Raw genomic sequence first — 25,572 nt, forward strand, 5'->3', positions numbered from 1 at the left:
TATGTGAAAACCAGCCCTTCTAACTCCCAGCAGCACATATGGGAGTATGGCTCACCTCATAGATGATCCTCTGCACTAGATCAAACTCTCCTTCCAGAGAAGCATCTAGAAGCAGTGCCAGGGGGTTGAATCGCACTCGCAGCCCATGTCCTGTTCGTTCAGAGTTAGGTTTCTTCAGGTTGGTTCGTTTGCTCTGTGGGTGGAAGTGTTTTAGCATCAAGTGACCTCCCCAAGGCAAGGACCAATCCAAGACACTGCTGTGGGAAGCGGTGGCAAGAACTAAGGCAACAGTTTTCCAGGAGCAACCCTGGTAGCTTCCCTACTAGGGCTTGGCCATCTGTGGAGTGGAGTGGCTGGTTGAGGTTGCTAGCTACTCCTGGGAAGACTTGTGGGAGGGCGTATGGTGATAGCTGCACTGCCAAACCATATATCTGCCCCAAGGGAGGCAGTAGCTCATCCCTACTGACAGGCCACAGGGCTATTTCAGTGGTGGCTCAGAGATCCCACCAAGAAAGCCTTCTGTGGATCTCCTGAGGTGGTCCCAGCCCCTCAGCAAGGCTCACGCTTCTGTCATTGGGGGTGGGGTTGCAGTGGCATCTAGCTTACCAGGGTACCATGTACTATGCTTTGGATCCCTGGTCTGTGCTATCTGACTACCCTGTCCCCACATACAGTTCTGCATGTCTGGCTTTGGTCTAGCAAGGATACCCACCGCAGACGCTGCTGGAGGATGGACAACAGGGGAAAGAGGTGCTGGAGGGACCTCTTCCTCCTCTGAAGGAGCCTCAGCCACAGGACTTGAGATCTGTTCTGTGGAGGGTACTGTAGCCACGTTGTTGTTATTGTCCTCAGCAGGCTCAGCAGTTTGATGAGTTGTCTGGGGACAAATGAGCTCCTCTGGCTCAGGGGAAGGTAACTCGTTATCATTGGCATCTGAGGATGGGGCAAGCTCATCAGGAAGTGGGGCTGTGGGCCGAGGAGGGAAAGATGCATCCAGGTTGCCATTGGCATTGGTATTTCCATTGTCCACATCAGCTAAGGTGCCCACAAAGTCCTGTGAAGGGCTGGGCTGGTAGAAAGGGGTACCCTCCATGCCACCAGCCAGAGTGTTGAAACGTTGATACAACAACTTTTGGATGTTGGGCCCTCCAGGGCCCTCTGGCTCTGTGATAGAGCTGCGCTTCTTAAGGGGTCGGGGAGCATTGGCCAGCTTCCTGCGGAGAGCTTCCAAGTCCGCATCACTCTGATAACGAAGTGGTGAGTGCACAATGGGTGTGAGTTTGGTGGGACTAAGTGGCCGTGGCAGGCTTTCCACTGTGCTGCCTTCTCCAGGTACACTGGGGCCTTCTTGTTCTGGCTCTTTCTCAGCACATTCTGAAGGTGGCTGAGGCTGTGTCGTGCCTGTGCCCACTGACCCATGAAGAAATGGTAAGGGCGATGGAGATGCTGACCCTGATGGTAGGACAGGCTTACCATATACTGGAGGAGAAACAGAAGACAAAGCAATTTCATCTTGGCTGCTGTGACAGGATCTTTTCCCTGGCACTGACTTGATGATGTAGAAGCTACTGTTGCTGGTAGGTTTTGCTTTCTGAATCCTAGCAAACCTTTTCCAAGACCCTCCACTCATTCCCTTTAAACTGGGCTATTTGAAAAGAAAAGGTTGTTGACCTGAGCTTCCCCACTCAACAAAGGCTACTGTTCTCTGGCCAAGGAAAATGCCAAATCCACTAAGTCTGTGTCTAAGCCTGGGATGACTCAGGCAGCATGGAGATACTTACCTCTTTGGAACAGGACAATTGGCCTGTGGCCTAAGAGCTTCTCCCATGGTCAGAACTGTGGCCACAGACCATAGTAGTACTTGGGAGATCCTTGGCAGGTAAACACAGGAATTGAACTACCAGTTTGGATGCTGTAGCCTTGACCTGACCCATAGAACCCTCCAGCTAGTATGGGAAACCCTTCATAGACCGCGCTTTCCCTTCTCCCTTGCCTTCCTAGAAGGCCCCTGTCAATCCCCCACTCCAGGCTGTCCCTCCTGGTAGCTCCTTACACTGCCCATGCCCAGGATGCTGGCTTAGCAGTGACGAGCAGGTCTACCTCCTCCACCCACCCACCCACAATCACTAGATAACTAATGGCACAAGTTACCCTGAAGCAGGAGAAAAATGGAAACTGCAGAAGTCTTAACCTTCAGGGTAATGGATTTACTACTGAGTGATATGTGAATAACTAGGCAGTAAGTCAGAGTGGAGTTTCTTCCATCCTAAATTGACACCCCCGTACCTTAGGTAAGAATTGTGTTTATGCTAAGTAGCATGCAAGGACATAGATCTTAAGTCAAGGGTAGCTTCCGTTTCAGAGAGTACATAGCAGCATACCTGCTTTAACTGACTTATTTAAGGTGCCGTGCACTGGTGGCTGGTAATTCTTAGGTGGTGTGGCTTGTTGGAGGTACATGGAATATATAGAACTTGAATTTACTGTCTGAGGTCCCTTCCTAGGAGACTGTGGCCTTGACCCTTTTTCAGTCAGAAAAGGCCTAATGGCCACTGTCAGTGGAAGCTCGGGTTTTCCGTCTCCAGCTGGAAAGGTGGGTGGCCCCGCTGGTGGGTAAGTAGGACTTGGTGGCACTGATATCCTCTGCTGAATCTGCTGTGAGGAGCCAGGTTGGGGAGCGTTGCCTGCTGGGGGCAGCGGGGCAGGTTTCGGCCGACTTGCTGGGCCTGTACCAGGTCTGGGCAAGCTGCCTTCTTTCCTCCTCTCCAAGGAGCTTGTTGATCCTGGGCCCAGGGGCATAGGGCTTGGATATGTCCCATAACTTGGAGGTAGTGGCTTGCCTACACCAGGGATGGGAGGTGGCCCTTTGCCAATCTCGATTCCCTAAATTTTGGAGTTAAGAAGAAAACACCAAATTACTCTTTGGAAGGTTAAATGTATTTCTGTCCATTTACAACAGCAGACACAGCAGGACTGATTACCTGTAAACGACACAGACACTATCAGGCTCATTATCTGTTTGTACTTGCGCATGCTCAGGCCCCTAAGGGCCAGCCACTCTCTAGGACTCGGTATAAAGTGGACACCTCACACCCCTGAGCTGAAGATCAGGATCTAAGGGAAACTCGCCAGGGTCCTGAGATTAAAGGCAGATAACCTACCAGCTTCTCCGTAGCTCCTAGTGCAGACAGGGGCAAAGGCTGGCTTGAGATGGCACCTTGTTTTAGGGTCCCCTCCATGCCCGAGTCTTTCCAGTCTCCAGCAGCCATCTGAGTTGACTTCACTGAAGCAGCATTCTGCTTTAGTGTTGGCCAGTTTCCATCATTAGCTTGAAAAAAGTATAGAATTTAAGCAAAAACAAAACAAAAAGAGTCTTGAAATTAGTTGATCCAGAAACAAAAACAGTGCGGGGACTTCCAACAGCTGCATGTTTATTAATTTGCTCAAAAGCCCACAGACCCTTTAGTAAGCAAGAATGACCCTGGCTATCACCTCCTGGCCACTGTGGCCAGCACTCACCAACATGGCAAGGTTCTGCTGTGCAGCAAGGGCTGCATCATACTGGAGTACAGGTGAGGTCCAACAGCCACAGCGCAGAGCACAGAAGCGCTTATCCATCAGGCACCATTTATAATCACACAGCAATATGAAAAGACTTATTTGACTTCATAGATTTGATTTGTATGATTTCCATTATTAAAATAAAATCTCCCATTCAGTCCCTTCTCCAGTGTGAGTTCTTTTGATTGGGTGGCAGCAGGAGCAGCAGCTAACATTCTGTTCAGTGATTAGGAAGCCAGCCATTACCTTAAGTTTCCAGGAAATCTACAGGAAATGTTCATTACAGCACATTTTCCAAACTGAAAAGGGGTGCACACAAGTGACCTGAAACTGTGGGTCAGCTCTACAGGTGTGGGCCGCTCTGGCTACCGGTTCTGGTCCCAAGTGGGGACCTGCTTCTAGTCCTAAGTGTAAGCCGCTCCAGGGCGCTCTGCTGGGCCAGCCAGCCATGGCATGTACTACAGGGCAAGCTGCTTGGCATGCTCCTGCTGCTCTGTGCCACTCAGGGACTACGACAGTGCTAAGCCACAGGGCTCCAAGGCCACCAGCCCAGCACTGCTGAGACAGCTCAGAGCCTAATATCAACAACCATTTTGCTCCACAATCTGTCAGCTTCACTCCTTTTGGGTGACTGACTGGGAATACGGGCTATATGAAAGCCACTAGAGGCACCCAGGTGAAAACTCAGCTTACTGGTAAAGCATGGGCAACTGGAGTTCCATGAGGTGAGCAGGTGGCTAAGATGGGATTTTCTGCTCTCAGGGTCACAGGAATACATACAGTACTCAGTAGCCTCAGAAATCCCGTAGCAATGGGAAGTTTTATGGGAAGCAGTCATAAGAGGACTAAACTTTTTCTTCAGGATAAGGTAGATGTCAAAGGTAGCCACTTATTTGCACTGCTAAGCAAAGGACTGTCAATTATGACAAGAAAGAGGTTTCAAAAATAACTCAGAAAATTTTCTTTACTTTTTTTTTCCCCCTGAGGTGGGGTTTTACTATGTAGCGCAGGCTGGCTTAGAACTTTAAATCCTTCTGCTTTAACCTTCTAGTATGTGCCACCATGCCCAGCAGTTCATCTTAGTTTTTGAGAAATAAGCAGTACCCCTCTGCCACACCCGCCCCTTACACAGCCCTTCCTACGTCATCCTCTATCACTCAGTGTCCAGCTGTGTCTGGGTGGCTCTGTATGGCCAACCCCTAGCTCCACAGCTGGGCCGGAGGCAGGTGTGTCAGCCCAGTGTGGTTTCCACGCGCAGAGCTAACAGGCCTTTGTCAGTTTGGAAAAACAAATGGTTGTTGATTTAGTCTGTGTTATAAATCAAAAATGCTGTCAGATGACATACAGTTTACAAGTGGCCTTGCAAAGTGCCACGAGGAACCACAATCAGGCCCGACGTCCAGGTCTGACTCTGTCCATGTGCTGATCCCTCTGCATCTACTGCAGCCATCTGTGTAACACAGAACCAGGAGAGCCAACCATGGAGAGCTCCCTAAGGAGACTTTCTCACCCTAGCTCCACAGCTGAGATCCTGGCCCAACTTGGGTTCACACAGACAAACTGTGAGCGGCTTTTAGCTACAGTGGAAGGAACTGAAGTTAAAGGCATCCGACCTTACGAGGCTACACGGCATTTAAGCAGGGAGTGGGAAACAGGTGATATTCTCAGCTTGGAAGTTTGGTTTGTTCTTTTTGTTTGTTTTTTTCTTCTCTGTATAGCCTTGGCTGTTGTGTAACTCAGAGATCCACCTGCCCCTGCCTTGCTGGGTGGGTACAGCTTGGAAGTTTTAACAACTGACTTAATAGAGAAGATAGCTATGCTGATATCTTGCCACTAAGCATGCACACATTGTTACCATGGACAGGGGAGTCACACAGCTGCTTACCAGTGAATGCTGCAGCGAGGGGTCAAGCTCAACACAGAACCCATCTGACAGCTAACACATGGCCATAGAGAGGGCTGAGTGGGGTTCTGGCCTATGTGGGTGGGGAAAGCCTCCTTTGCTGGAGCCAGGAGCCAGAATGGCAGAAGTAGCTGTGCATAGTAGATACCAAGCAACAGAGAGCAACAAAAATGCCTGGTGTAGTGGTGCATGCCTTTATCTCAGCAAAACAGAGGCAGGAGGATCTCTGTAAAATCAAGGCCAACCTGGTCTACATAGTGAGTTCCAGGACAGCCAAGGCCACACAATGAGACCCTGTGTCAAAACCACAATTCTCACTCTCCATTCTCCGGAAGGCAAGCAGCACACAAGATTACCACAAACTTGTTACTAATACTGAAAGAGGAAAAGACTCAAAACACGGGCCCTATATCAGGAGAATAATATTTTGACAAATTTAATATGCCAAGACATAGATTTTGATTCTGTATATGCAGGCCAACTCTCGTCATAAAGTCTTATTGCAATTTTAGATATTTTAGACAGGGTGTCCCTGTGTAGCTTAGGCTGGCCTTGAACTTGTGGCTATCTTCCTACGTCTGCCTCCTAATAACTGGGATCATGGGTGCATGTCACCATACCTGGCAAGCCCTGAATTCTTAGTCTATTAATCTATTGGTTTAAAAATAATCATACTCTCACATATCGAGCCCTATGCCTGAATGAAACACCATGCAGTGAGTGCACTTAGAACACAGTGCTGGAGGCCTGCAAAGACTAAAGAAAGGGTGTGCCGATTTTTCTGCCTTTCCTTTCCTAGCCCTGACCCATGGTGCTTGAGATCTAACTTATGGCTTTGCAGCCACACCCGTAATCCATCCCAAGTTTGTGGATTTTCTGACTGTTGAAGATAGTACTGAGTGAGTGGGAAAGACACTCTGTTGACAGGATGGCAGCCCTTGCCTAGCTGCAGACCCTTAGGGATAAAGAAGCCTGTGCTATATGCACCCCTATACTTTATCATCTGTGTTTTGTGAAGCTCAGGGAGACCTTCAGACCAGTAAAGATAATCTGTCTTTGTTTTAGGGTCATTGTTATTGCAGAGACTAGGGACCTCAATGGGAACAGAGCCTGGGTTTAATGTAGGGGTATGGGCTACCGCTGCCTCAATACCCCTTTCTTCCTGTGTACTCTCCAGGAGAGGACTGGGGTGACTTACCGGATTTGGATCTTCCGTGGGCAGCACTTGAGGCAATGGTTAAAGACTGGGGCTTTACCGGGTCCCCTGGGAGAGGAAACCCCCCAGTACTGGGAACTTGAATATAAGGGCCCACAGCAGCGACCCGGCCAGATGTGCTCAGAGGTGACTGTGGTGATGATGTGCCATTCACACGGTTCAGCTGCAATGAGGATGAAGTTCAGTTAGAGCCTGTTGGGCTGGGAGAGAGGTCACTCAGCTTGCTCTCAAAGACAACATGTACAAGGGGAGCATGCTTTCAGAGAACTGGGTTCATACTGAACACCCTGCCTACTGGTGAGCTACAAACATAGGAACTAGCATGATGACTGCACCAGCCCCAGTGACCCACAAACTGCCTTCCCTCAGGGAATGCCATCCCCGCTGCTGTGCGGACAGAGGTACTGTCGGAGCCTACTTGTTCTCTGAGTATGGCTTCAAATCTTCTGTCACTCACTCACTGTGCTGTCTCAGGCCAGTGACGCAGTATCTCTGAGCCTCTGTGTCTGTATCTACAGTTAGAACCAGAGTTACTGTAGGGATGCAGGTGCTCAGGTGATGCTCCAGTCCTGACAAGGACCCTGCATTTCTGAGAGCAGTTCTGCTTTTTTTTTTTTCCTTTTTCCTTTTGGTTTCTCTGTGTGGCCTTTGCTGTCCTGGACTCACTCTGTAGACTAGGCTGGCCTCAAACTCAGACAGACACCTGCCTCTGCTTCCCTGAGCGGTGGGACTACAGGTGTGTGCCACCATGCTTGGCTTGAAGTTCTGCTTTTATAAGAAAGGGTACAACCAGGCAGAAGACATTGGCCATGTAACACTGACCAAGATCAAAAGGATTCTAACTAGAGGTCCATAGGCTCTTTGTTATGAAGGCTCTAAATAGGGAGCCACAGATTCCTAACTGTGTACATGATTCTGCAGCTGGGAAAGGTTCAAGACTTCACAAATGCTCAAAGTACCCTTTCCAAGAGAGCCACAGCTCTACAAAAACATCTTAAATAGTATAACATATCTAGCTATTTGTAACCTTTTATTTTTAAAATTATGTGTCTGTTGTACACACGTGTATGTGTGTGTGTGTGTGTGTATGCGTGAGCACGTGTGTCACAACACACATGTGGAGGTCAGGGACAGCTGTCATAGGAGTTGGTTCTTGAACTCTTGTTTGTCAGGTTTGCTGGCAAGTATATTTGCCTGCTGAGCCACTTCATCAGTCCTGTGATGATTCAGGTTTGTTTGTTTGTGGGATTTTTGGTTAATTTTATGCATCTTGGCTAAGCCACAGTACCCTAATGTGTACTCAAACAGTAATCTAGATGTTTCCAGGAAGGTCTTTTTTAGAGGAGATGAACATTTAGATGACACTGTGTGAGATGGGTGGGTCTCATGCAGCTAGTGCTAGGCCTTGAGAATAATAGGTTACCCAGAAAGAGGGGATTCCAGCAGCTCACCTTGTACGTAAGTGTCTGAGACGTCTTTGTGCTACAGGTTTCAGCCTTGCTAGCCTTTATCAACACAGGAGGCAAGCTGGAGAGCTGCCTCCACAGTTAAGAGCACAGCTGCTCTGCTCGTGGACCTAGGTTTGGCTCCCAGGACCCACACGGCAGCTCCCAACCATCTTTAACTCCAGTTTCAGAGGGCCCTCTTCTGGCCTCTGTGGGCACTGCGTGCATGGTGCACAGGCATACATAAATAAAAAATATCAAACGGAAAAAACCACATAAACCAGTTCCTGAAGATATCTTTCTTTTCCTCTTTCCCTCACTTTTTCTTCTTCCTTGTCTCTCTGAAGAACTCTCCCCACTACTCTATGTAAATAGGCACACAGAATCTTGTCTCTCATGACCTCTGTGTTGTTAGTCGTGAAAGAAAAATATCATCTGAAACTATAGTTACTAAATTACTGACTTTGAACTTGTGTTTAACAAACAGAATAGAGCTCTGTGAGAAACAGATTGTTAAAAGTGCAGTCTTCCACCATCCTTCAGATCCACCCGAGTTAGGCAAAGCCTTGACAGCCACACCTGCCTCTTCCTGAGGCTGAGGAGAGGACACAACTGTCACCAGACTGTACGTGTGTGCATAGAAACTCAGGGCAGGGAGGACTTCCTTGCTAGTGGCACCTCTCCCACTTTCCACCATGAGGGCAGAGTGTGATGGCTCTTCCCTCAGCTCCAGGTGCCGATGGCGTACAAGGGGTGACACAGGGCACAGTATTTGTTCTCACTCATACACTGAGAGGCAGCGAGACTCAGAGGGTGGTGAAGGGCAAATAGGTACAGCATTAGATGTTAAAGGAAATGAAGCAATAATCTAGAAAGTTGTTCATGTTGTTTAATAAAAAAATAAGGTTAGGTGCAGACTGTGCCTAATGTACTTGCCATAATCCCATTTCCATTTAATATTCTACGCTCTTCTATATCTTTGTGTCTGAAGTAAGCAAAAGACTAGAACCATGAGCAACTGGAGCAATCAGCTCTGGCGAGCAGGAAACTGCCGTATTTCCCTGTGAATGTCCCTGTATGATGTCAGTTTTTGCTCAAAGTATTTACTATCTTTGAAATTTAGAACAGCAAATACTATGTAGCATTTTGTTCAGGAGTTTTTTCTTGAGACAGGGTTTTTTTCTCTGTGTAGCCTTGGCTGTCCTGGACTCACTTTGTAGACCAGGCTGGCCTCAAACTCACAGCGATCTGACTGCTTCTGCCTCCCGAGTACTGAGATTAAAGGTGTGCACCACCACACCCAGTTTTGCTCAGGATTCTTTTTGTTGAGACATGACCTCTCTGTGCAGCCCCCACTGGCCCCTATTTTACAGATCTCCTGCCTCTGCCTCCTAAGTACTGAGATTCAGTGTGGACCAGCAATAACCGGCAACTTTTAGATGAAGCTCTAATAGCAGTTTAGCTCACAGCTGTCCACTCTTTCACATGCCTGGATTTTCTTGCCATAAAGGCGCTCACGAAGCTCGCTGATCCGCTTGTCCATCATGGCCACTTCCATGTTGCGCTTGTTTAAGAGCTCCTTCTGCTGCTGGAGCTTGGAATTCTGTTCTTGGTTAAGCTGGTTACGAATCTGCAAAGTAGAGAATACTAATTAACAGCTGCATTAATTACATCTGTTAGGTTTCTGGTGAGTGGGGTCCTACATGGGCTGCACATGTGAATCAAGACACTTTATGTCTCTTCAGGGCCAGTCTGCCCTGGCCACAGCATGATGCTCATCTACACAGCCACAAGGTGTTCTGACTCCATGAATCCAAACAACAAAGGCTTTTTGTTTTTGTTTTTTTTTCTAGACAGGGTTTCTCTGTGTAGCCTTGGCTATCCTGGACTCATTTTGTAGACCAGGCTGGCCTTGAACTCACAGAGATCCACCTGCCTCTGGTTCCTGAGTGCTGGTATTAAAGGTGTGTGTCACCACACCCGGCTACCACAAACGCTTTTCAAAAAGTATGATCTCCACAAAGTGAACAAAAACTTTCTAGAAAGCAGTTGGTCAAGAATGTACGGCAGCCGGGCAGTAGTGGCGAAAGCCTTTAATCCCAGTACTTGGGAGGCAGAGGCAGGTGGATCTCTGTGAGTTCAAGGCCAGCCTGGGCTACAGAGCAAGTTCCAGGACAGCCAGAGCTGTTACACAGAGAAACCCTGTCTCGAAAAACCAAGAAAAAAAAAAAGAAAAAGAATGTATAGTAGCTACATGTGGTGGCTCACACCATCACTCCTAGCACTCTGAAGGGAGAGGCAGTTGGATCTCTGTGAGTTCTAGGTCAGCCAGGGTTACACAGTGAGATATTGTTTCCAAATTGGGGAAAAAAAAAAAAAAAAAAAAAAGAGTTCCTGATTTGTTTTTCAAAAACTAAGAAATAGACTTGTGAACTACCAGTAAGAGCAATGATAAAATTGCTGATGCAAGAAGAGCCTCTGAGGCCAAATGGAAACACCAAGATAAACTGATAATGAATAAGCTGGGGACAGTAGCTCATGCCTCAATCCTAACACTTGGGGGCTGGAAGCAGGAAGATCTGGACTTTCAGGCGAGCCTGTGTGCATGTACACTAAGCCCAGGCCCTACCTGGAGCATAAGAAACCCACTCTCAGCAAATAAGCAAACCCTTACTGTCTGCCACCATTTCTGAATGTACATTTGAAGTCTCTTTTGGATTGATTTTTATTATATAAGGGCCAGGCAGTGGTGGCTCATGCCTTTAATCCCAGTTCTTGGGAAGCAGAGGCAGGAGGATCTCTGTGAGTTCAAGGCCAGCCTGGTCTATAGACAGTTCCAAGACAGCCATGGAACACAGAGAAATCCTGTCTATTAAAAAAAAAAAAAATCAGGGGGCTGGAGAGATGGCTCAGTGGTTAAGAGCACCGCCTGCTCTTCCAAAGGACCACGGTTCAATTCCCAGCCACCACATGGCAGCTCACAACTATCTGTAACTCCAAGATCTGATACCCTAACACCAATGCACATAAATTAAAATTAAATATTTTTTTTAAAAATCACTCAAATAAAGGGACTGTAATACTTTCCTCTCTTACACGGCTGTCTGCCAGACACCAGATGCTGAACGTTAGGGTGTGTCTCTCTGTCAGGTCTTCACTGACAGTGGAGCATTTGTAAATGCAGAAGTTAACTGTGGACATGTGATGCCCAGGCTATTTGCATAATGGCCATACATTACAAATGCATAATAACTAATTCCAAAATTCATGGCTAGTGATAAATGCAACATTTCCTGCAGTAAAACAGTCTCTTTATTAGGGTTATAGAATAAGAGGGACAGCAAGGAACAGCTTACATGACAAAACTTTGTTTTGAAAACCCAAACGAGAAACAAACAAAAGAAAGGATGGAGGGAGGGAGGGAGGGAGAAGGGAGATAAAGAAAAATAAAAAGTCAAACCCTCATTTCCAGGGAGAGGAAAGAAGGAAAAGGGAATGGACGGAAGAAAGGACAGTGTAGCTTTGCCTTTGGATGTGTTTGCAGAGACAGCCTGCACTTGTGAGCTGGTATAGCACAGGGGAAACTAGTGCAGAAGCAGCTTTTGCTTGTTGAGTTAAGTGGAGGAGACTGAAGCCAGGGCGTCGTAACTACTGGCAGTCAAGAGCTCCACACTGACCCCCATGCCCATCTTTGTCCTCTGAGACAGGGTCTTGCTGTGTGGACAGTTGGCTTGTGCTCATGCTCCTCTAGCACACAGAGTTCTTACAGAACAAAGACAGGACAGAAATCTTCAAAGCACAAGCAGGACAAGGGGCACAGTGCCCTCTGAGACCTAGCTGAGTCCTGGGGCAGCCCCTGAGCAGCTCTATCAAGACCTGGGAGGCCAGCCCTGGCCACTGGATGAGGAAACTTAACTATAGAAGGAACTGGAGGTCACAAAGATACCTAGATTCCAAAGACATCACTCTTCACTGAGCTGTAACTGGCATTTATTTTATTCTTTTATTTACATGTATGTGTATCTGTGTAAAGTTATGGTGTGTGTGTGTGTGTGTGTGTGTGTGTGTGTGTGTGTGTGTGTGTGTGTGTTCGTTCCTACCAAAGCCAAAAGAGGTAGTGTCAGATCCCTGGAGCTAGAGCTACAGGCTGCTGTGAGTCACTGGACCTGGGTATAGGAAACAGAACTCCAGTACTGGAAAGCGTAGCAAGTGTTCTTAACCACTGAGCAAACTTACCATCTCCTATAACCGGTATTTTTAAAAAATGAGATAGGAGAGACTAGACGCCATCAATGTATCCCTTGGCTAGGCAATGATTCTGGTAAACTCTTCATGAACCCGTAACACAAGCACATATACCTGCACACTCACAACTCCTATTTGTGTATGTATACCGGAGAGGAGGCTAACCACTAAAAACTAACTGCAGACCAAAAAGTTTCTTCACTCAAATAACTTTCTTACAATGTAGCTCACAAAAAATACCCTTATAAATGCTGCCCACTTGCTTTAGAATGTAAAGGAATGGTAATGCTCTTGCTGTCTGTAGTGAAATGCCCTCACAAGGACCCAGTACCTTCTTTAGCAAGTGTGTCATGGGCCTGAAAAGTCACCTGTTGAATGGCAGGCAGCTTCTGAGAAGCTTGTTTAGATTTACGTATTTTATCTTATGTGTATGAGTGTTTTGATTTGCATGTATGTATGTGTGCTATGTGTGTGCAATGCCTACAGATCAGAAGAGGGCATCGGATTCCCTGGAAGTGGAGTTACAGATGTTTGTGAACCACCATATTGGGTTGGAAACTGAAGTTGGGTCTTCTGCAAAAATAGTAAGTGCTTAAGAGCTCTGAGCCACTTCTCCAAGCCTGAGAGATAGGGACGTTGAAGGCTGAAATTTGAGTGTTCTGTCTCCCTGAGTAAGGCCAAAGCCCTAACCTGCATGGAGAAGGTACTTGGAGGGAAACCTTTTAGAGGCATCTACATTCAGATGAGGTCAGAACTCTATTAAATTAGAATATACCAACTTCTTTCCAGGCTCTGAGTATCCATCACACACCAAGGAGAAAGCCAGAAAGAGCATATCTGTATTTAACCAGCCCCCAGATCTAGGCCATTACCTGTAACTCCTGATATAATCGTTTTAACTCCACTGCTGCTGGTCCTGTCAACTTGCCATTGTATGACTGGAACCCATTCAGTTTTCCTTTCTTTAAATCTTCTAGTTGCTGACTAAGCTGATCAACTCGTAAGATTGCAGTCTGAACTTCCTGCTTCTTTTCCTGGAACATGGCACTGAATCTTTCTATCTCAGCAGCTGTAGATACCAAAAAGGGAAAATGGTCATTGAAGAAACATACTCTCCTCATTTCTATGCATTACATTCAATTCTCGTATTATTTAATGCTAGTCTTGGATTAAAGTGCATGCATGAAAGTAAGATTAAAAAGATAAAGTGTATGTATAACTCCAGACAGTTTTTTCTTCCCAAGAGCTAGGGATGGAGAAACCCTGAGTCTTACAAAGTCAGTAACAATGCTTGCTTTAGTGATTGAATATTCTTTAGGGATAACAATTCAAAAGCTAGTTTGGTCAAGGTACTTCAGAATCCCAGCGAGCAAAAGAAAAGTGTTGCTATGAAGGCCTTACCCACTGCTGTAACATTAAATAGACACTAGCTGAACTGACAAACAAACAAACAAAGAAAACCAGAGTCCACGCAGAAGCAAAAGAAGCACCATATGATGTAACTGACCGTTGGTTGAGGTAGGCCTCACTTCACAGTCTGCCTCTCAAGGGCTGGGAGTACAGGCACATGCCACCATACCTCGCTGTATGGTCATCTTAATGCATGGATAAAATCTAAGTACTTAAACAAAACCAGACTACTCATTATAGCCCCTGGAGGAGCCTGACATCAATCCAAAGGTCTGATGTCACCACCATAACAGAAGGGTCCAGAGCTATTCTGAAACAAACTACATGTCAAGATATGCAAAAATCACCACAGATTTATAAATGTTTAAGTTCAAGGAGACATAAATGTGAACCTCCTGACTAACCAATACACATTATACACATTATTTCGTTGTGCCCTATAAAATGCATAATTAAGTTTATATTTTTAAAAAATCTGAGAGCGCTGTGAGTTCGAGGCCAGCCTGGTCTACAAAGTGAGTCCAGGACAGCCAAGGCTACACAGAAAAACCCTGTCTCAAAAAACCAAAAAAAAAAAAAAAAAAAAATCTGAGAAATTGAATTCAAACAATACCATACTAGAGCCCAACTTCATTCAGACTTCATTAGGGTTCTTTTTGGGAGAAGAATATGTAACTTTAAAACCCAGTTATGAACTCTATCCTCTTTGGTGCAGGCGAGCGTGAAGCGTTAGAACATGCAACATGCCATTTGGACTTGTGCCTGGAACTGCCAGGCAACTGATTTGGTTTGGCCTGGGCATGTGGGCACATGGGCTGCAGGCACATACACAGATTGCCGTTCATAATTTTGCTGTAATCAACTTGTCCTCTCATGGCACGGATCTTCTTCAGCTTGTTTTCCTGGGCTTCAACTCGCTCTTTCAATTTCTGAAGCTTTTCATTTTCAGAAATAGACTGCTGCTGTCGGCGCTCCTGTTGTTTTAGAAAATGTAAACGCTGTTCCTAATATAGAATAAAAAAAATCTTAATTTTGCAATTTGAAACTTTTTCCCTGCTGAGACAGGGTTTCTCTGTGTAATAGTGTTGGCTGTTCTGGAACTCTCTGTGTAGACCAGGATAGCCTCGAACTCAAAGATCCGCCTGCCTCTGCCTCCTTGAGTGCTGGGATTAAAGGTGTGTGCCACCATGCCCAGCACAAGTAGAAATTTTTGATTACCTTTATACATTAAAAAATAAACTGGGCCGTGCGGTGGTGGCACACACCTTTAATCCCAGCACTTGGAAAGCAGAGGCAGGTGGATCGCTGTGAGTTCAAGGTCAGCCTAGTCTACAAAGTGAGTCTAGGACAGCTAGGGCTATTACACAGAGAAACTCTGTCTCGAAAAACCAAAAAACAAACAAACAAACAAACTGAACGTACCCTACAGTATCATCTATTAATAAATATTAAAGAACACTGAAGGAATGCTGCGCTCATCAGAGCACATAAAACTGACACAACTGGACATCATGTGTGTGAGATAATATGAATGGGAATTCTTAAGGCAGAGCTGACTATAGGCACTGATCTGCACTCAGCTCATGCTGTGCCTCTGCTGAAAGTCACAGCAAGGAACACAGGTCTGCTCTTAGTTTTCCTTTGCATGCCATCGTATCTGTCAAGTCCCACCAGCCTTGCTTCCTGCTGTCTGTGCAGGGCTAGTGATGCTACGAAGTACTTCCAAGGATCCCACACTCAACTTCCTAAATAGCAGAGTATTCTACTTGGAAAGAAGGATGGTAACCAACAGGTGACTTCTGTAACCCACACTAGGCAACCAAGGGACCGTTTGCTTTCTTCATGACTCGTGTCTAAATGGTGAAATATTTTATAATAGAACATTCCTAAAATAAAATGCACGCAACAGTCTTGAGCAGTTTTTCTTCTCCTCATGTGAAAATATACCTTAAAGGTAAGTCAGCAGTAAGTATCTGTGGTCCATCTGTGTACGTAAGTGCACCAAATGAGAAGAGCCTGCACACAACTCCACAGGCTTTACACATTGCACTGTGGTGCAGAGACTCATGCCCAAATATTTCCGCTTGAACATTTAGTTGTAATTTATACAAAGTTTGTTCTTCATTATTTTAGAGAAAGTGTGTGTGTGTGTGTAAGTGTACAGGCCACATGTGTGCAACATCCCTCAGAAGTCAGAAAAAGGTGTCAGATCCCCTAGAGCTGGAGTTACATGTAATTGTGAGGTGTCTGGTATGGAGGCTGGGAACTGAACTTAGGTCCTCTGAGAAAACAGCAATCATCTTAGCTGCTGAGTTATCTCTCCAGCTCTACAACACTGTATTTTTATTCTTGAGTTCCAATAAGCTTTGAGACAACTTTTTTTTGGGGGGGGGGGGCGTTTCAAGACAGGGTCCCTCCATGTTAGCCTTGGCTGTCCTGGACTCGCTTTGTAGACCAGGCTGGTCTCGAATTCACAGTGATCCGCCTGCCTCTGCCTCCCAAGTGCTGGGATTAAAGGCGTGTGCCACCATGCCTGGCTGAGACAACTTGTTTTAAGACTGTGTGTGGGTAGGAACATGCGTGCCATGATGCACAAGTAAAGGTTGGAGGATAGCCCACAGGAACTGGTTCTTTCCTTCCACCATGTGAGTCCCAGGAAGGGAACTCGGATCATCAGGATTAGCCATCTTGTTGGCCTAATGAGACAAGTCCAACAAATTCTCATTCACATAAAAGCAGTCAGAACAGTGGATTGCACATTCTGTAAATGAAAAATACTAGATTAGTCACTTGGTGACTGAGTAACCTTCTGTACAGAGGGGACAACCAGGCCAGCCAAATGGGTAAAGGCACTGGCCACCAAGCCTGAACCTGCGCTCCTTTCCTGGGACCCACATGGTAGAAGGAGAGGACCAACTCTACGAACCTGTTCTCTTCCCCACACTTGTGCCACGGCACATGTGCCACCCACACACAAACACCTGAAAACACATATATAAACAGAGGACAAGAAGCCAAGCTGGAATGTTCAGAGGCTTTCTTTAAAGTAGATTCAGAACACTTTAGGACATTTCACAGCATAAATAACCCCCATGAGGGATGGGTAGTAGCTCTGGTTTTTTCTAGTTGACTATCAAGCATGACTAAACCGTGGTTTAGGAAAATTCCCAAACCTACTTAGACTTGGCGTGTATAATGGGCCCTAACTACGCCCCATACTGCAATCACCCTAACGTGCTCACTGTGAGTACTTGGACCGCCCACTAGTTAACTGGCTGTCATTCTTCCAGGGCCCCACCAGAGCTATCATCAGATTGCCAGTCTCCTCTGAGACAGTAAAACCTACTACATGGCAGAAATCACAGCCAGGGAACCTGGAAATAACAATGGGAAATATCTTTTCTTTCCACATTCTGTCTGCCATTTGGCTAGACTTCCTATTCTGTAATGGCATGTGTACCAAGGACCAAGGGCTCCTGCTCTAATGCAGTTCCCACATCATGAAGGTCCAGGCACATGTGCCATTACAGAATACAACACACAACACTTCCCTGGTATAGCCCATCACCACCATGAAGGTGACCTCAGTCTGCACGGCCAGTTGGAAACATACATTGTGAATGATGCTTCTTTTGCATGTACCTTGGCAACCAACATTTGCTGCTGATTTTCAATTTGCTGCTGCTGCCTGGCTGCCATATCCTGAAGTTCTGAGAGAGTCAGTTCAACACGTGCACTCCCAACCTGTAGAGAAAAAATACTCATTGGTATGTACTTCCCTCTGCATAATTACCTCTCTAGTGTCAGCCTCACACACAGCTCGCTTTTAGATAGGTTCCCTAGAAGTTAGAAGAATAAAACTGAGTTTTTTTCTTCATAAGAACTTCTCCTTTCTGGTGAGCACTTTTATTAAAGGTAAATAATAGGTATGATTTTTTTTCTAAATACCATTTCTTTTTTTGGTCTTGTTTTGTTTGAGACAGGGTTTCTCTGTGTTACCTTGGCTGTCCTGGACTCGCTTTGTAGACCAGGCTGGCCTCAAAGTCACAGTGATCCACCTGTGCTGGGATTAAAGGCATGCACTACCATGCCAGGCTCTAAATACCATTTTTCTTTTTATTCTTTTTTTCTTTTTTTTTGGTTTTTTCGAGACAGGGTTTCTCTGTGTAGCCTTGGCTGTCCTGGACTCACTTTGGAGACCAGGCTGGCCTCGAACTCACAGCGATCCGCCTGCCTCTGCCTCCCGAGTGCTGGGATTAAAGGCGTGCGCCACCACGCCCGGCTCAATACCATTTTTCTAAAGCATAAATCTCAGATACTATATGTAATAAAAAATATAACATTACACGATCATTTGCAGAAATGCAGAACTGAAATTCTTCTGTTTTGAATAGGGTTTTAGCAGGTGTATTTAAAAAATGGGGCTACCAAATATTTAAGGACAAACAACCAAAAAAGTAAATATACAGGTGACAAGCAAGAAAAACACAATTTCACTGTCACCTGCTCTACAGAAACAAATAGCTGCTAAAATGCAAATGTTTGTTTAAAACCCTCTGTATGACCTGCCTATTACCTGACAGAAAATGGTGCATGTGGCTTGGACATAAAAAAGAAGTAGAGCGTGACAACTGGCCATATAACCTTCCCACACAAGCCTCAGAATGACCACCAGGCATTCCACCTCACAGATGGGAAAGCAAGCAGAAGCAGACAGCTTAGTAAGGCAATGCAGAAAGCCTGTGAACTTAACCTGTCACACAGAACATGACTCACTAAGCTCTGCCATGTGCAAGACGTATTCTGTTAGACATGTTCCATGCACTATGTACATATTCTTTAAGTCTATGCTGGGTGTGTGAGGACTCTGGGAGAGGAGCCGTGGGAAAGGCATGAATTAAGCTAAAGGAGGTAGCTCATAAAAGCAGCAGAGGCCCATCCTACTGGGCTAACCCTCCTCTGAGCCTTCAGTTCTGACCAGGAAGGCTGTGCTGTATGCACCTCTCAGACCCTCACTACCTACTTCCTACTTCTACACACACACACACACACACACACACACACACACACACACACACACACACACACACACACACACACACACGATCCCTTTAAGTCCTGGCACCTTTTAACCTCTTAAAATTATTTTTCTAATTTTGGATTTCCAATTTTATATATATGGGTGTTTTGCCTGTATGAGTGTCAATGTATCACACAGAGGCAAGAAGTGTTAGAAGTTGTGAGCAACCATGTGGGCTGGAACTGAATGTGGGTCCTCTGGAAGAGCAGGCTCTTAACGCTATGCCACCTCTCCAGTTCCAGGCCATACTCTACCTCTTTCTAAACTCTAACAATTATCTGAGCATACTCTAAGCACCAGGAACACAGACTCAACTAGGATTTGTTCAACACTCTTATCTGAATATTATTCTTTTATTTAAAGATCCTGATAGAACAATGTGGAGGTGATCTTTTCTAAAAATGAGATATTTTAAAGTGGGAATGGTGGTGCAAACCTTTAATCCCAGCACTTGGGAGGCAGAGGCAGGTGGATCTCTGTGAGTTCAAGGCCTACAAAGTGAGTTCCAGGACAGCCAGGGCTCTACACAGAGAACCTCTGTCTCAAGAAACCAAAAAACCAAAACCAAAATTAAAAATTAGGTATATTACATTAATTAGCACATGTGGCATGGGCAGTCAGGATAGTTTAAAGAGGTAGCTCTCTCCTTTCATCATATAGATGGAAGATGCTTACATCAAGCACCTCTGCCCTCTAAGCTATCTTGCCAGTCATAAAAATTAGGTATTTTAAGCTGCTGTCAAGTTACAGAAGCTAACATTTTAAAGGAAACATGTTCTATGAAAAATAAAGTTCCTCGTATACAGGCTGCTGAGAGAGTACAATCAGCAGCCTCACTCAGCTGTAGACCTGAATGCTACAACAGTGACTTGCAAGGCATGCTGTGTTCCCTGGACCGTAGTGCTGACTGTTACAGGACCACCAACCACGTTCTGACCTGAGCTGAGGCCCTCCCCATGGAGAGAGCTCATGCCTGGTATTTTAAACTTGGCCAAAAGCCCACGACTGGAGAGGTCATAGGCCCTAGCAGGTAAGTAAAACTGCTGTCTTGCTAATGGACATACTGTGACCATCACACTGCCTTCTAAACACTTGGGTTTATGCCTAGAGATCAGTGCTACTATCAGTTTCAGTCAGAAGCTTTGCAGCAGTAAATGGTTACCGTGGAGACTTATAACTGGCCCAAAGGCTGAGAATAAGCAACACTTGAATGCTTGGCCACAAATGGAATATGTCCATCGCCCAATTCAAGGCTCAGGGAACATCATGGAAAAGGGGGAATAAAGACTAAGAGCTGGAGGATAGGCAGTTGTATGGAACACTGACTTGGGGATGACATGGCTGTGTGCTCTTGGCCTCACTGTAGCTATGACTGCTTGTACAGGAAGTGCATAAGATTGGGCCTGTCAACATCCTGTTAGGGATGAGGAAGGGTTCACCAGACTACATACCTTCCTCAAGAATGACTGACAGTTAATGGTTGCTGAGACAGCAGCCAATGGTAAATTGCCCATGCTCCTGAAGTAACTCCTCATTAGTGGTCATGTGAGCAACCCAATTAAACTCATTGGGTCACCAAAACAAACACAAGTAAAGGGAGACTGGTTGGAAAAAGAAGTGAGTCAAGGGAAATGGGGGTGGGACAAGAAAAGCCAGACATCATCATGGCTCACACCTTTGTGTCTGAAAGGTACAGTTTGTGAGTGTGAGTGAGTGTGTGTGTGTGTGTATCTGTCATGTGCTTGAGCTGCTCTAAGGAGGTATAAATGTACTAGAGGTAGAACAATAGCTCACTTTGCTGACCCTGGTGACCTCAGCTCCTCTCTAGCCTGCACACCCCCCACAGTCAGGTGCAGCATCCCAGGCTCCCGGCTGTGGTTGGAATGAAAGCTGTCCCCACAGGCTCCTGTGCTTGACCCCTTGGCTCTCAGGCTGTGGTGCTGCTTGGCTGGTAATGGAACCTTTAGGAGGTAGAACCTTGGTTGAAGAAGTACAATACTGGCTCTGAGATTTTACACCTAGGTCTCACTTCCTGCTTTCTTCTATTTCCTGTGTGTGGACAAAACATGATCAGTCAGCCTCCTGCTCCAGCACCATGCCATTCCTGCCTCCTGTCGTGTTTTCTCATAATGATGAACTCTATCCAAATGAAGCTTTTTTCTTTTTTAGACAGAGTTTCTCTGTGTAGTCCTGGTTATCCTGGAATTTGCTCTGTAGACCAGGCTGGTATGAAACTCGGAAGACTGGCCTGGTATTAAAGGCATGTGCCACCACTACTTGGCCCTTTCTTTACTTTTAAGTTGCTTTTTGCTGGAGCACTCTTTAATAGCAACAGAAAAGTAACTAATACAGGTTCCCAAAGCATCACCTCCCTACATTCGTAAGTCCCATTAAAAAAAAAAAAAAGATATATTCTAGTATTATAATTTCAGGCAGGAAAAACTCATCCGTTTATTCAACCCAGCTGTTCCTACAAATTGACTGTGGTGTACCTTGGCACTGCACATGGGGCCTGGACAATTCAGAGTGGCCTTTGGCAGCGTGTGGATCTTCAGGCTTCTGCTCCACTGTTACATATGCCCTGTGTCTGGCTCTGAAGTCCTCTTGTACTGGCATCTGCTACCCTAAAGATGCTTTCTTGTCCTTTATGTCTATATGGAGAGCAATCTACCCACACGATGAAACAGCAGTGTAGAAAAGAATGCCATTCGGAAGCTACTCTAAGGAAAGAGTCCCCTGCGACTCACACTAGCCACCCCTCCTGTGAAGGACTGCTTTCCTCACTGCATGGCATTTGGTGCCAACTGCGCACGCACACACACACACACACACACACACACACACACACACATATATACATATAGCTCCTTATAGACACATGTTTTCCATTGAATTTTTTTATGTATGAAAATTGTACTGTATTGAGGTCTGTTAAAGAGGATTCCTTGATGGGCAGACAGATAGGAAGACAGACCAAGTGTAGAAAATAAAGATAGTGAACTGCCTATGGACTGGTCCTACAAGTTCAAGGCAAGACCAGGACTTCTTTACCCATCAGCTTCCTTGTCTTGATTCAAACTTACTAACCCTAAACTGAGGAAGACCTCCTTCAGAGACCCTTACAACCCCCAGCCCTCAAGGACAGACGAGGCTTAAGCTTCCCAAGTCATCTTCTGCTTTTTCCTGTGCATCTCTCCCCGCCCCGCTCCCCCACCTCTGTGTGTGTGTGCGCGCGCGCGAGCGCGTGAGTGCAGCCTTTCCTTTAGCAGCGCTTGCTGTCTGCTGTGTCAGATCTGCCACTGTTCCTGCTGCTACCTGTGGCATTTGAGATTTTTCCTGCCTTTTAACCTTTAACTGGCAGAGAAGATGAACCCAATCAAGATCCGTAGACAGTAACTGGAAGCTATCTCAAAGAGATTAATCTAAGCTCTCAATATAGTGAGCTCTAATTGTGCCCACAGTTGGTATACCTACACCTCAGTTTCAAATTTTGTACCAAATCTGCTTCTCCACGCCCCCACCCCCCGCCATTTCTGTAGAAACCTCAGACCACTCTCTTTGATAACCTTTGATGATGCCCCTGATGGAGCGAACTGGACTACAGCTTACTTTGGTACCTTGCTCTGCTTTTGCTGTACTTTTATACTACTATGATTTATTTATATTTCTATCTCTAAAAACAACCTGTGAAATACAGAAGTTTAAAAATTACCTCACCTAACACCTTTTGTGTCTGTAAAGCTAAAACAAACGGCACAGGATTGGTTAAAAAGAATAAAGCAAGAAATTCTAAGCCTGACTGGTAATCAATCCCAAAAGCCTCTAAATAATTCTTTATTTTTTTGGCAGCATGAGCTGGGTTGTGGGGGGTTGTATTGTTTTGTTTTTTCCCCGAGACAGGGTTTCTTTCTCTGTGTAGTCTTGGTTGTCCTGGACTCACTTTGTAGATCAGGCTAGCCTCAAACTGACAGAGATCTGCCTGCCTCTGCCTCCCGAGTGCTGGGATTAAAGGTGTGCACCACCACGCCCTCGTCTTAGTAATTTTTTAAAAAAAGAACTCTCAATATAATTGCCACATTATATTTTGCTGCCTGAGTAATTCTTTATTCTTTTTCCCCCTCTTTGGTTTTTTGAGACAGAGTTTCTCTGTTTTAGCTTTGGCTGTCCTGGGCTCACTTTATAGACCAGGCTGGTCTCGAACTCACAGCGATCCACCTGCCTCTGCCTCCCGTGTGCCACCACGCCTGGCGCTGAGCAATTCTTTAAACTGCACATTTTATACATTTTTCTGTATGGATATCTCACAATAAAAAAGAAATACAAGAGGAACTGAAGAAATGGCTCAGTTGGAAGCACTGAATTGGAAGCATGTGTTCTTGCAGAAGACCTGGATTCAGTTCCCAACACTCGCATGATGGCTCAGACTTTAACTCCAGTTCCAGAGGATCTGATGCCTTCTTCTGGCCTCCTTGGCACCAAGCACATATGTGGTGCACAGACATACATGCATGCAAAACACTCATACATATAAAACAAACATATAAAAAGAGTGAGAGATCAAGATTAGTGAGAAAGAGAGCATGAGCAAGAGACAGAGACACAGGGACAGCCATTGTGATGTTCAGCTTTAACCCCAGCAGACAGATCTCTACAAGTCATTCCAGGACAGCCAAGGCCACATACGAAGACCCTGCCACAAAAACCCCTGTGCATGTTGATTCTAATGAGAACCACAGCAACATACCAGGGAGAGTGACTGCTTCCAAAATCATGGCTGACAGGACAGCCTTAGCTACACTCACGGTAACTACAAGATGAAATGTATTTATTTTAAATTTTTAATTAATTTATTTTATGTGTCTGGGTCTTTTGCCATTCTTAGAAGCTTCACTGAGCAAAGAGAACAATCTACAGAAGGCAGAACCTTCGGCAACAAAAGAAAACCACAGCTTGCATCTGCTCTCAGACTTTGCTCATCTTAAGTATGGCTCTAGCAGCTGCTGTAGCCATTCACACACAAGCCTGCAGCAGAGGTGCCTCTCAGGAGCAGGATGCTGCTTATATGGCAGACTTGAGATTTAAATTCCAAACTGCCAAACTGCAGATTACAACATTTTCAGTCCCACCTAGCAATGCATCAGAGTTCCTGCCAGATCTTGTTATATCAGTCTTTTACCATCAGATCTTTGAATGATCTTGGTTTGTATTTTCTTGAACATTAATTACGCTGAACACAATCCATGTACTTAATAGGGCACTAATGTATCTCCTTTGGTGAAGTCATGGCCAATTTTTAAAAATTGAGTAATTTCCCCCTAACCAAGAAGCTATTTGCAATTGATACCTACAAAGGAAAAATTACTTTTCTCCAATAGCGTCTCACTGAGTCTATCAACAATTCTTCAGGGCACGCTCCAAGCACAAAATGAATGTTACTTTTGTTCTTTGTTTGGTTTGGACTTTTTGTTTCATTCTGGCATTTTTTGTCTTTTTTCTTTTTCAGATTCATTTATTTATTTTATGTAGATGAGAGCTCTATTTATATGTACACAGGCACGCCAGAGGAGGGCATCAGATCTCATTACAGATGGTTGTGAGCCACCATGTGGTTGCTGGGAATTGAACTCAGGACCTCTGGAATAGCAGACAGTGCTCTTAACCTCTGAGCCATTTCTCCAGCCTCTGTCTTATTTGTTTGTTTGTTTGTTTGTTTGGGTAGGATATGGGAGGAGCTGGATGAGAAAAACATGATAAAAATGTATTGTATAAAAATTTTAAATAAAAAAGAAAAATATGAATAAGGATTATTCAATTTTCAGAGTTCTTTATATAACTGCACATAAGTTACTCATCAAGCATATGATTCTCAAGAATTTCCTCCCAGACTGAGTCTTCTTTTTTCATAACAAATATTAAGACCACCTTATTTGTACTAAGCAACCAAACAGATATGGCTGAAGACAAATTCATCTGCTGAAAAATGTCTCTTTATTAAAAAATGCAGAACAGAACACAAAGCAAAGGAAATTTAAGAGATAAGGAGAACAAAACAAGACAGGTATCTAACCAAGATCCAACATAAAAAAAGGGAGGAAGATGAAATACCTGCAGAGAACTTTGTAGAATTAGTTATTAATCGATACTAATCCTTAAAAGTCAAATAGATGCTAATCCTCAGAAGTCAAAATAAATTTACACAGCCTCACTCAAAAATGGAGGATTATTTATTTCATTAAATCCCAAATGCTAAGAAATTAAAGAGATTTCTAATATCATATACTATTCAACACAAAGTAGGTCGAAGAGGAGCATATAGTAACTATACAAAACCAACAAGAGGCCAGATGGTATCTGAAACACCCTGGATGAGCGTCCCAGCCACAGAGTTGTCTTGGGGACTTGCCACATGAATTACTGGCAAGGGGATGAAATAACAGGCAGACTAAGCAAAAGCTGCCTCAGAAGTAAGTAAACCCTGCCTGTGGCCCTCATGTTCCTGCTGTAAACCCTGCCTGTGGCCGCCCTTCCATGTCCCCGTTGTAGTAGCTCATGTCTAGATTTTTTCCCTGAACAATTGTTACGTAACAAGCACAACCAAGTCCTTTGTACTACATGAAAAATGGAGATGGAGTGACCACTTAATTGGTCAAGAGTGTCACGGCTTTTTAGGTGAAAGGACAGTGTAGTTTTTATCAAATGATAAAACAATGCA

The 25,572-nt window shown here is 45.1% G+C and overlaps 1 protein-coding gene across 1 annotated transcript in view; it reads right to left on the reverse strand.

Moving 5' to 3' along the window:
• Ppp1r13b (protein phosphatase 1 regulatory subunit 13B) overlaps positions 1–25,572 on the reverse strand; it is a 78,610-nt gene that overhangs the window by 5,493 nt on the left and 47,545 nt on the right. Inside the window, exons 5-13 of the mRNA XM_051152118.1 lie at positions 17,423–17,524; positions 14,610–14,784; positions 13,243–13,439; positions 9,615–9,755; positions 6,663–6,843; positions 3,162–3,328; positions 2,382–2,883; positions 713–1,479; positions 56–193 (exon numbers count right to left, since the gene is read on the reverse strand). Of these exons, the coding sequence (XP_051008075.1) occupies positions 56–193; positions 713–1,479; positions 2,382–2,883; positions 3,162–3,328; positions 6,663–6,843; positions 9,615–9,755; positions 13,243–13,439; positions 14,610–14,784; positions 17,423–17,524 (2,370 nt within the window). The remainder of the gene's footprint in view (positions 1–55; positions 194–712; positions 1,480–2,381; positions 2,884–3,161; positions 3,329–6,662; positions 6,844–9,614; positions 9,756–13,242; positions 13,440–14,609; positions 14,785–17,422; positions 17,525–25,572) is intronic.

This window comes from Acomys russatus, chromosome 1 (assembly GCF_903995435.1).
Source record: "Acomys russatus chromosome 1, mAcoRus1.1, whole genome shotgun sequence".
Classification (NCBI taxonomy): Eukaryota; Metazoa; Chordata; class Mammalia; order Rodentia; family Muridae; genus Acomys; species Acomys russatus.